This window comes from Sebastes fasciatus, chromosome 16, assembly GCF_043250625.1.
Source record: "Sebastes fasciatus isolate fSebFas1 chromosome 16, fSebFas1.pri, whole genome shotgun sequence".
NCBI lineage: Eukaryota > Metazoa > Chordata > Actinopteri > Perciformes > Sebastidae > Sebastes > Sebastes fasciatus.
In genome coordinates, this window is record NC_133810.1 from 28,401,145 (window position 1) to 28,413,226 (window position 12,082).

A 12,082-nucleotide genomic window follows, 5' to 3' on the forward strand; every position below is an offset into this window, starting at 1 on the left:
GCTTGTAATAGGGGAAGCAATAATATGAGCGGCTGATTTTAAAAACACAGGGTCAAGCCCATCAGATCCAGCTGACTTGTTTGAATCTAACTTAATGAGTTCATCCAGGACTTCCGAAACCTTAACAGGTTGAAGGGAGAAGCTGTTAACGCTGGGTGATGAAGTAGGAGTGTTAGATGAATCTGTTTCAGGGGCAGCTGCACCAAAGAAATTAGATGATTTCACGAAATGTTGGTTGAAGTGTGTGGCCATGCGTTGTTTATCAGTAACAACAATGTCATCAAAAATCAAAGAAGTGGGTAGATGCGGAGAAGCAAGTTTGTTTTCCATGGATTTGACTGTTTTCCAAAATTTCTTGGCGTCAGAGCCACTGGCTGAGAATTCTTCTTTGAAATGACTGATTTTAGCTTTCCTGATCGCCTGTGTTGTTTTGTTCCTGCATTGTCTGAAGGCCAGCCAGTCGGCAGCAGACTGAGAAGACCTCGCTCTCCGCCATGAGGTGTTTTTTAGGCGGATCAGAGCCGCCAAATCGTGACTGAACCAGGGGCTGTAGCGATTCTTCGTCCGGAATCGTTTCAATGGGGCGTGTTTCTCAATGATTAGGCTAAAGGTGTTTTTGAAATAAGACCAGGCATCTTCCACTGAGGGGATAAGATTGATTCTTTCCCAGTTTGCAGCTGCAACATCTTGCAGGAAGGCCTGATTGTCAAAGTTTTTCAGTGAGCGCTTGGTCACAATCACCGGTGGACGTTTGACAGAGAGGCCGGAGCGAACGCATGCAATGGCACAGTGGTCACTCAAGTCTTGACTGAAGACTCCAGATCGGTAGTTTGATGGAGTGTTAGTGAGAATAATATCGATCAGTGTGGCAGATGACGGTGATTTCAAATTATGTCTGGTTGGCTCAGATACAATTTGAAAGAGGTTTAAAGCATCAAATTGCTGTGTAACTAAATCAGGGGGGTTGATCATATTCCAGTTTAGGTCACCCAGAAGGACAAACTCAGAGGAAATGTGAGGGGCCAACAGTTCACCGAGAGCTCTTAATGTGCATGCTGGAGCAGAGGGTGGTCTATAGCAAACAGCAACAGACAGAGTGAAATTTGTTGACAGTTTAAGTTTTAACAGTAACAGTTCAAATTGCTTGGGGACTGATTTAGACAGCGTAACAGAACATTGCAAATGATCTTTTACAAATATAGCCACGCCGCCACCCTTGGTGGATCTATCCTGACGAAAGACGTTGTAACCCGGTATTCGAATTTCTAGATCCGAGACACCTTTCTTAAGCCATGATTCAGAGACAGCCAGAACATCAGGGTTTGCAGTGTGCACCCAGGCTTTTAAATAGTCATGTTTGCACTTGCATCCTTTGTATATGTCTGCTCATGTATGCATGATGGTTCAACCTCATATTTTGGGCAGCAGTGTTTGTGTCAGATGTCTCTTCATTAAAGGTCTAGACAGTACACTTGAGATGCATTTGTCAGACAAACCGCATGTCTTTTAACTGAACCCATCCATCAGGATATATGGTTGATGCCTTCATCTCTTAATTTCCTCTTCAGGCCCCATACAGCAGCAGTGACAGCAGCATCGCAGAGTGGCTCTCGCTACAGTACTGCAGCTGATGCTCTGGCTGCCCTGGTGGACGCCGCGGCCTCTGCCCCGCAGATGGACGTGGCCAAGGTGAAGGAGATCAAACATGATCGGGACGACGACATGTCGGCTCGGCGAGCAGCCAGCATCTCGGAACAACAGCAGCAGCAGCAGCATCAGCAGCAGCAGCAGCAGCAGCAGCAGCATCAGCAACAGCAGCTGCAGCTGCAGCTGCAACAGCAGCAGCAGCAGCAGCAGCAGCAGCAGCAGCAGCAGCAGCAGCAGCAGCAGCAGCAACAGCAGCAGCAGCAGGAGGCGGAAAGGCGGTCCATGCAGTCACCATATGGCTCTATGTCTCTGCCAGGGGGTAAGCCCCATCCAGCTTACTCCGAGGGCCCCGGAGCCGGGGTTAAGGACAAGGGCCCTCAAACCTCAAAGTCCCGGATCGAGGAGGAGCTTCGGACTCGTGGAAAGACAACCATCACAGCAGCTAACTTCATTGATGTCATCATCACGAGGCAGATAGCCTCGGACAAAGACTCACGAGAGCGAGGCTCTCAGAGCTCTGACTCCTCCAGCAGCTGTGAGTGTGTTGGATACATGTGGCTTAGGAGATAGCTGATATTATTCAAGCAGCTCATGCATGCACTACATAGACTCTATATACAGATGGACGACGCGTCTCCACATCCTTACACTGTACAAAAGTGAAGCCAAAACATCCCAGATACGGGAGCCGCCCTCTTGAGATTTTGACGTAATTTGGCGGCAGAGTCTGCACAGTAGTGATTGGGGGGCTGGAGCCACGGTATCAAGGTCCCGCCCGAGCCAATCACAAGCCAAGCACGTCTATGTCCCATCCGCTAACATGGAGGGGGCGGGATTTATGGCCTATACTGATCAAGATGTTTTGGCTTCACTTTTGAGGGGCTGTCATGTTGTCCATCTTTATATACAGTCTATGGTGCACTGCAGCTCGGTTAGCTGGGTGGACAAGCACACATAGGAGTTAAATCTTACATGTAATCTTTTTCTTCGAGTAGAACATGACCAAACTCTTTGTCCATGCTCGTCCTGCAGTGTCATCCAGTCGATACGACAACACCGCTGGAGGAACCATTGAGGTGATTAGTCCTGCTAGTTCCCCAGTCCAACAACAACAACAACAACAACAGGACAAACCAGAGGAAGGGCAACAACAGGCAGCAGGTATGAACACAACAACTCCGTTTGAGCCAGGATTATTACAGTAAACTAAAACGAAAATAAGCAGTGAAAAACATTTCTAAGTAATAATCTATATCCTTTAAGAAAAACTAAACTTAAATGATATTGCCAGGGTACAAATCTAATAAAAAGAAAAGAAAAATTAACATAAATTAATTTATTTTTTTAGCTGTAATATATCACGACTGAAAAAAGGAGACAGCATGAATTTCCGTCAACCCTCGTGACATTGAACCACATATATTGAAGGGACTTAACGTTCCAGGAGATGGCGCTGTGCCGCAGTTGCTTCATTAAAGTAGCACAAATATTAAACATGTATGGCCATTCCTACACAGTTCTCCTACCATGTATTTTGTAAGTATATAGCTACATTCTTCTGAGACATTATACCTGGCCCTAACAAAAACTAAAACTGAAACTAAATATATAAAAACTAAACCGTTCTGAAAAAACTGAAACTAAACAAAAACTAGCAAACACAATCTGAAAACTAACTAAAGCTAAACTAAAATGAAATCGAAAGGCCAAAACTATAACCTTGGTTTGAGCATATAATAATATTTAGTATCCTGAATAATGTTTCAATTTATTTATATTTATTTATAAGATTTTGTGCGTCAGGGTCAAAGATGACATACACCAGATTTGGCTGTGGAGGCTACATTTAGCTGCTTGGCAAGTGGAGTAAACATGCCATAACTTACATGACTTAACCCACTGACCTTGTCATGTGAGACTGCCAGACACCTTTTCTCTGCATCGGTCTCGTCACGAGACTCCACTTAAAGTTATTCCTGTCACCTCGCTGTTGGCAGGCAGTGTATTAGCTCCTCCCTGTGTTATCTCTCTACACCTCACCCTGACTCTCTCTCTCCAAAACAACAACGTTCTGTTCCTTGTCATACCTCACCAGCTGGCATGCGGGCCTACGACATGAGTCGTTACCGGCAATCAGGGGAGCCATCGCAGCCCAGTCCCCAGCAGCCCCCCTCCCAGGTTGACGGCTACGGCAAACGCCGGGTCATGACCTTGGCGGACCACATTTCGGTAAGAAATGCTGGAGAATCTAGAAGACATAATGCGGCACATACCAGATTTACCGTCATACCTCAGTAATCTGTTTTTATGATCACTCCCTGTCATGCAGCATATCATAACCCAGGACTTCGCCCGGAATCAGGACCCTCCTCCCGTATCCTCCTCAGCTTCGGCTACATTCCAGAGCGCGGTGCCATCCGTGTCCTCCTCAGGGCGAGCCAAGATGCCCAGCCGCTACAGTCCAGAGAATCAGGTCCAGGCCCCACACCACCAGAGACCCTCCAGCAGAGTTTCTCCAGAGAATGCCCCCGACAAGCCCAGATCCAGGTACATGGACCAGCCGGTTAACCCTGACACGAATAATCAGAGCCAGTCTAGTTTATCACTCATCATCTGTGTCTCTCTGCTCCCTGTCTAGGCCGGGTAAATCTCCAGAGCGAGGCGGCAGGCAGATGGACAACTATGAACCCATCTCTCCACCACCGAGCTACCAAGGCATGGACAAACAGGATGCGGTCGGGCCTCCACCCCAGAGGCGAGAGGCCGACAACTCCGAGATCAGGTGCGGGATCTCCACAGTTTGGATGCATGATAGTTTGAAGCTTTCGGCCCAACAAACCAGTACATCTCTTAATGCTGTAGATTAACATGGATTCAGAATCAGATTTGATATTTATACTAACATTGTAGGAATAAACAGGGTTCCTACACAATATGGAAAAGTAGGGAATTTGATTTAAGTAATTTCCAGGTCTGGATAAGAAAAGAGTATGGAAAAATATTTCTGTTTCCAGACTATATCCCCTATTCTGTTTTCTAAAATATAAAATATAAAATTCAGAAGAAGCAGCCAGTGCAGCCAAAATGTTTACTACAGTGTGAGTGAGTGTGGGCCAGAGCGAGGCAAGAAGTAGGCATTGCTGTGGGACTGAACGTGCACTCCTACGCAGAGCTTCCTCTACGCCTGTACATCAAAGCCAGGGCCGGTGCGTCCATATAAGCGAACTAAGCAATCGCCTAGGGCAGCAGTTTGTCAAGGGCGCCAAAATGTTGGCCAAGTTTTCATCGTGAGCAAAATAACAAACAATAATATAATAATTAAAAGTAACCAAAAACTGCAAGCAGACAGCACAGAGCAGAACGCTGCCTGTCGGACTGGGCCGATCTAATACTTTCAGTATTGAGGGGGGGATATGAGCGGCACCTCCCAATTTGGACTGATCCTCGTTTGGTTGAAATCTGATTGCCTTATCGTGAATGTGACGAACCGTGACCAGTGTTCCACTCACCTCAGCTCGCCTGGCTGGTCTTGTTTTGATTCAGTGCAGTGGCGACATGCTTGTACACTCTTAGGAGGTGTCATCCACTACGAAGGTCTTCAGCATCATCAGATTCTCTTTAAGTGTTGCTTTGAGTAAATGCAAGTTTTCCAAGGGCTGGCTTGACAATTCCAAATACAAAGCCTGGTTTACATCCTCAACCATGGGGGGAGGCGCTGAAGCACCCTGGTTACCCCTTTGCCATCTGACTCTTTATCCTTTGTCTTGCTCAAGGAATGACTCGCGGTCCCCGGGGAACGTTAGCTACCTGCCTTCTTTCTTCACAAAGCTGGAGAACACCTCGCCGATGGTGAAATCGAAGAAGCAGGAGATCTTTCGTAAGTTGAACTCCAACTCTGGTGTCGGTGATTCTGATGTTGGTAAGTGGGCCTCCTCTTCTTCCTTCTATAAACTAACATGCATGCATCAGATGATGGAACAGACTCTGTTAATGTGTGTGCATGCAAGACATTTGTCTGTCAATCCTTCAGTTCCGCATGTGGTTACATCGGAACAATTTGACTGGCTGCATCGTGTTTCCATTTCATGTCAGATATTTTTTCAACAGCTAAATATTGTCTTGCAGGAAACGCACAGCCAGGCACGGAGATTTTCAACTTGCCCGCTGTTACCACCTCCAGTAAGTAGCAGTGAAACTCGCGCAGACACTTCAATCTAGTTGATGTCTCCTTATCTGATAGTATGTTTTGGTTGTGTTGTGGTTTGCAGGCAGCGTCAACCCCAGGAATCACTCTTTCAGTGACCCAGCCAGTAACCTGGGCCTGGAGGACATCATCCGCAAAGCCTTGATGGGCAACCTGGAGGAGAGACAGGATGAGCACCAGGGAGGACTAGGGGCTCAGTGTCCCATCAACAACACACCTGGACCAGGCAGTGACGGCCGCCAGGAGGCCAACCCGTCACCCAGCATGGGTGGGCACGAATTACATTCCCAAAATGTTGACTATTTCACGACCTGCTGTGCGACTGGGCTGATGTTTAACAAGTTGCTGATTTACACTTTCTGCCTGTTTTGAATCTACAGGGAAGCAGAAGCACGGCAAAGCCAACAGCCGGAAATCCAAGTCCCCTAACCTGGGTCAGGCCTACGCTGGAGGGGAGCGTCCATCTTCGGTGTCCTCCGTCCACTCCGAGGGAGATTATCACAGACAAGCCCAAGCCCAACCCCAGTGGAGCTGGGACGACCGACCCTCATCCACAGGTGAGCTGTCCGGCCTCCTGCTGTCAGCGCCTACAAAACTGGTCAAATCAAAGACAGAAATACCCGGAGCCAGCTCATCTAATTTTAATAAAATTCTTCTCCTTCTCTTCCCAGGATCCATGCAGTTCCCTTACAACCCGCTGACCATGCGCATACTGAGCAGCACGCCACCCACCTCCATAGCTTCCCCCTCCATACAGAGCCAGCAGCAGCAGCAGCAGCAGCAGCTACAGCAGCAGCAGCAGCAGCAGCTACAGCAGCAGCAGCAGCAGCAGCAGCAGCAGCAGCCGCCGCAGCAGCAGCCGCCTCCAGCTGGAGCCCCGGTGGCTCAGCAGCGCGTGTGGCAGTCTCTGCTGTCAGAGCAATACGAGACCCTGTCTGACAGTGACGACTGAGCCCTGCTCGCTACAGCTCCGATAACCGGAAGAGAGGCGCGCGCTAAGGCTTGTCTTTTCACCCCCATCCCCTCCTCTCCCAGAACTATCCTCGCTCACTGGCGAGCGTGACAAGTAGATGGGGCGGTGTCCTTTTTATTTTTGGTGCTATGGCGCCCCCTGGCTGTTAGCGAAGAGTACAAGCAGCAGCCTGTGACAGGCAGGGCTCTCCAGAACGAGACCGGCTTTGGTCTGGAAGCACTCACCCAGCCTGTTGGTGAAATAAACAAAACTCGACTGAGGGGATGAGCTATAGTAAAGATGAAGAACTTGATATGTAAAAAGAAACAACATAAAGAGACTATTTCTGATTTTTTTTTTTGATTTCTGTAAAGATATACCTTGTCTTTAAACAAAATCATTGTATGTAAATAGAGTAACCTTTTGCAGTGTTTTTCTTAACTTGATTATTTCTTATTTTAATGTCGCTTTTAAATTGATCCACTTTAAATGGGAAGAGTCGGGGTGTAATCTTTAGTATCACAGTTGGTCTGTCCCAGTACCACCCCCCCACCCCACACCCCCACGTGACCTGACACCCACTCTAATATTTTTACCACAGCGACGCCGAGAGAGACCGAACCATTTGGTTTGTACTTGACCACGAGCGGAGCACAGAGATTGCGCCACACCCCACCCTCCCCGTGCGCCATCCACCAAGCACCACCAGAGCCTGAACATCGCGGATATGTTTGATGAAAACAAGAACTAACATTTCAAACGGCAATGATATTTGATTTGTCGGAGATGATGGAGATGCACGGATCAGATGGTAGCGGTAACTTCTCACCCCGTTCTAGACAGAGAAACGTCTTCAAAACAAGTTGAGAACACTGGTGTCATAGCAGAAAGGTGAAAAGTCTGATATAAGCTTGCCGGAAAAGATGACTACTCCTGGACCCCGTCTGAATAATGAAAGTGAGCCAATGTTTTTTTTTTGTTTAGTTTTTTTTCAATAGAGCTGACCATGGTGCGTCACATGTAGCTGTCTCTCTCTGCAGTTTCCAACCTGTCCAGAATGATCTGCTCTGCAATGTTGTCATGGTAAAAAAAAATAGTACGTCAGGTTTTGCCATGCCTTGTGACTTGAGAAAGAAGGCAGCTTTAACTAATTTTCTCAGAGATATACGTTGGTGTTTGATGTTTGTATTTGTTTCTGTAGTCCCTCTTTTTTTTCTTTCTTTTTTGATACTGTCCTGACAAAAATCTGAACTCTGTAAATTGTCTTTCCATTACACGAAAAGACAAAACTAACCAAACATAAAGAATGGTCTGCACCATTGTTGCACTTTTTTGCTTTGTAGCTTTTGACAAAAAAAAAAGCATACTACCTGCTGTGTAACTTATTCAACCTCCAGCACAGGAGTATACTAAGATGTGCTTTAACTTTTTTTTTCCCACCACTCACATAAATCTGGATGTTTTGACTTCCTGTCTTTTCTTGTAGCTCGTACATGATTTTTGTAGTGTTGCCACTTGCATCACAGTTACAGTTTTAAGTGTATGGTACCGTTAAATGTTTAGGAGTTTGCTGTCATGGCGACCACTTAATCTCTGCTTTCATTGTGTCAATCAACAGGCATAAAGCTTTGAATATAAATTATTATAGGTCAACTTCATAAATGGCAGTAACGTTCCTTTTTGCAAGTATGTGAAAAAACCTACCATATTTTGGCTTTCACTTTGCTCAGTTAACAGATCCATTCTGCTCTAAACTTGATTTTTCCTTTCTTCCTTTTCATTTTTGATTTTGAATAATTTGTCATAGCACATCTTTATTTTCTGTCATTTTCAACATCTTCGTTATCATCCTGTTTTTAGATGATGGGATGTTATGTGTTTACAAAGGCAATGACAAAAAAAAAAAGTTTACAAACTTGAATCTTAAAAAAAGAAATCCGACATGAAGCCGAAAAAGAATTTGAGCATCTTTTCAGCTCTATCAAACACACTTTTTTGTCTTTTTTGAAATTGAGACTTGAAAACCCGTGTATCCTATGATGTTGAAATGCAATGTTTGTATCGCACAATGTCTCTTAGTAGGCTATTACATGAGTTCAGACCAATCAAATAAAGTGGATCAGTTCTCCACCACTGAAAAATGTGTAGGTTCTTAATAGGTGTGCCATCTATGCTGTGATTTTGTTCTCGTGGATTAGAAGGGCGGCTGTGGCTCAGAGCTGGAGCGGAAGATCGACGGTTCGATCCCCGGCTCCTCCGGTCCACATGTCGAAGTGCCTTTGGGTAAGATACTGAATACTGATACTGAGTATTTAGATTAGATCCTGATTAGCTGGTTGACAGCGTCTGCCATCAGTGTATGAATGTGTGTGTGAATGTTGACATGTAGTGTAAAACGCTTTGAGTGCCCTAGTCATAATTGTCATCGACTGAGGTGCACCAAAACCTCTCCAGGTTCATTTTCATTTATGAATTGATGCAATATAAAATGAAAGCATTATGGTTTCAGCAATTGCAACTTGTGGTTCATCAAAAACAATAATATAGAAAGCGACTAATCACATTGGAGCCCCTTTTGTGGTTCAGATAAATGCTTAATGTAAAATACAGCCGTCAGGTTTAATCTTTAAAGCCATACATTTTAACTAAGGCTTTCAATCGATTCAAATATTTAATCACGATTAATCGCATGATTGTCCATAGTTAATTGCAATTATTTACAAATTAATCGCACATTTGTATCGGTTACAATGTACCTTAAAGGGAGATTTGTAATTGTATTACAATCTATTCATCCATCTATGCACTCTGACCCCATGACACACGTTGAGTGACAACCCCCTCATTTGCATAATGAGTCAGAAATGTAAAAAGAAATGGATAAAGAATACAGAAATAAATACATTTGGGGGAATAAATTAGGGAAAATCGTGTATAACTAAGTAAATAAATACATTTAAAGATAAATATAAAATAAATAAATATATACATTTAAAAATTAAGAAAAATAAATACATGAATAAATAAAAGGGAAATTTAAACAAGAGTAAATAAATAAGGGAATTAATACAAAGATAGATAAATAAATAAAGGAGCCAATTAAAAAAGGAATATCAATTTATGTCACATGATCAACTAATTAATAGCTACTTCTTTTTTTTAAATATTAGTTTTGCTACATTTAATGACATTTATTTATTTATCGAGTTATATTTTTATTTTTTTATGTTTTTATTTTGACAGGTTCCGTCCATACTTAATAGCCTACTCAAACTTCTGGTTAATCATTTCAAAATAAAACTCAACGTACACAGAGGTGTAGTTACTCGTGGTCACTGCGGGAGGGCAGTGTATAGTTGTTAATAATAACATGACAAATTCACATTATAGTGAAATTGTTTTATTATTTTAATGTTATAGCCTACAGGCTATTTTTAGGGATTATTTTGTACACATAAAGGAAAAGAAGCACATCACCCTCATAGTGTATTCCTTTGTATTTCCCATATTGTGTAGACAAGAAGATGTAAAGGATTAACAATAAACCACTGCTGTTAAATTTAAGTTAAAAGGTAAAACATAATGCTCTGGTTGTTCAAAGCAAAAACAAGACCTGTGTATTTAAATCATGTGTTCACTGCCCTCTAGTGGTCACTGAGAAGATTTCAGTTTGCATCAATGCAGCCAGTATACTTTACAAATACTATTAAATATAAATGTCTTATTGACACCTCTAAAGAATATAATCAGTATTGATTGTTGTATTATTCCTACTAAAGTCTGCAATATTGCTAGCTTGACAAATTATATGATGCAGTTCCTGCCTGTGACCACTGGAGGGCAGTAAATCTTTAGATTTTAAATACACAAGTCAAGTTAGCAACAGACCATTTTAATTTACTAGTTGTTTAACCTGAATAATGTGTATATTTTTTAGCAGTTCCTGGGTCTACCTCTATGTTGATGCTAGATGTTGATCTGTGTATCATATAATTTGTCAAGACATCCCTGCAGACTTGACTTTAGTAGGAATAATACAGTTATTTGTGTACTGATTATATTCTTTAGAGGTAACAATATATATACCAATACTATTTATATTTAATAGTATCTGCATTTCTAAAGCAATGCATTATTTATTGTACTAAGAGAGTGAACATTTCCCAGAAGTAATTATGTTAACATGGCTGCATTGATGCTAACTTAATGCATTTTATTATTTTAAATACACAGGTCATCTCTTTGCTTTGAACAACCAAAGAGCTTTTTGTTTTTCCTTTTAATTTAGATTTATCAGCAGTGGTTTATTGTTAATCCCTTACATCTTCTTGTCTACATAATATGGGAAATACAAAAAAAAAAACACTATTGGGATGTTTTTCCTTTCTGTGTACAAAATAATCCCTAAAACATATTCTGTGTGTTTGATATTATATTAATGATATTACTATATATTTCACCCCCACCCCTTTTATTTTGTATTAACTTATTTGTTTATTTAATATATTATTATTATTCTCTTATTTTTGTATAATTATTGTTTTTGTGTTTTTTTTAATTCTACAATTTGTATTATTATTATTATTATTATCATCATTATCATTATTATTATTATTATTATACAATAATATATTATTAAAAATATATACATATATATTCTGTACAGCATTGAATAATAATTACACTAAATATTGTGTATTTGCCATGTTATTATTGCTCATTGCCATGACTAATCACTCAAGTGGAAAGTGACCATGTTTAACTACACTTCTCTGTTCGTAGAAAGTTTTATTTTGAAATTATTTACCGGATGTGTAAGTATGCTGTAATGTCTGCATTGATGCTGGTTTGACTAGTTTATCAGTTCCCTGCTGTCACCACTAGAGGGCAGCACACAGCTGTGATTTATAGACACTGATCAACATCTCCTAGCATCAACCATATAGAGGTAGACTGAGGAACTGCTAATGTTTAAAAACTATATTATTCAGGTTAAACAACTTGTAAATAAGCAGTTACTAACTTGACCTGTGTGTTCAAAATCACGAGGTTTTAAAAGTTAATTTGAGACAGTATAAAAATAATATATACTGTGTGTATATATATATATATATATATATAACATTAATTAATTAATTAATTAATTAAATATGTATATTTTTTTAATTGAAATTTTAATTAAAAATATATATTTTAATTATTTTTTTATTGTTTTTATTTTTTTATTAAAATTTTTATTTAATTTCCATAGCATGTTGATTTGCTTGGAAAACGATTAG

At 41.7% G+C, this 12,082-nt stretch overlaps 1 protein-coding gene across 8 annotated transcripts in view; it reads left to right on the plus strand.

Annotated features, from left to right (window-relative positions):
* Positions 1 to 8,944, plus strand: part of ncor1 (nuclear receptor corepressor 1) — a 70,450-nt gene extending 61,506 nt beyond the window's left edge. For all 8 annotated transcript variants that reach the window (XM_074611613.1, XM_074611617.1, XM_074611618.1 and 5 more), the window contains 10 exons: positions 1,569 to 2,182; positions 2,680 to 2,808; positions 3,743 to 3,876; positions 3,977 to 4,194; positions 4,286 to 4,429; positions 5,421 to 5,566; positions 5,773 to 5,826; positions 5,916 to 6,119; positions 6,232 to 6,408; positions 6,523 to 8,944. In XM_074611613.1, coding sequence (XP_074467714.1) covers positions 1,569 to 2,182; positions 2,680 to 2,808; positions 3,743 to 3,876; positions 3,977 to 4,194; positions 4,286 to 4,429; positions 5,421 to 5,566; positions 5,773 to 5,826; positions 5,916 to 6,119; positions 6,232 to 6,408; positions 6,523 to 6,803 — 2,101 coding nt within the window. In that variant the 3' untranslated portion in view covers positions 6,804 to 8,944. The remainder of the gene's footprint in view (positions 1 to 1,568; positions 2,183 to 2,679; positions 2,809 to 3,742; positions 3,877 to 3,976; positions 4,195 to 4,285; positions 4,430 to 5,420; positions 5,567 to 5,772; positions 5,827 to 5,915; positions 6,120 to 6,231; positions 6,409 to 6,522) is intronic.
* The last annotated feature ends 3,138 nt before the right edge of the window (positions 8,945 to 12,082 follow it).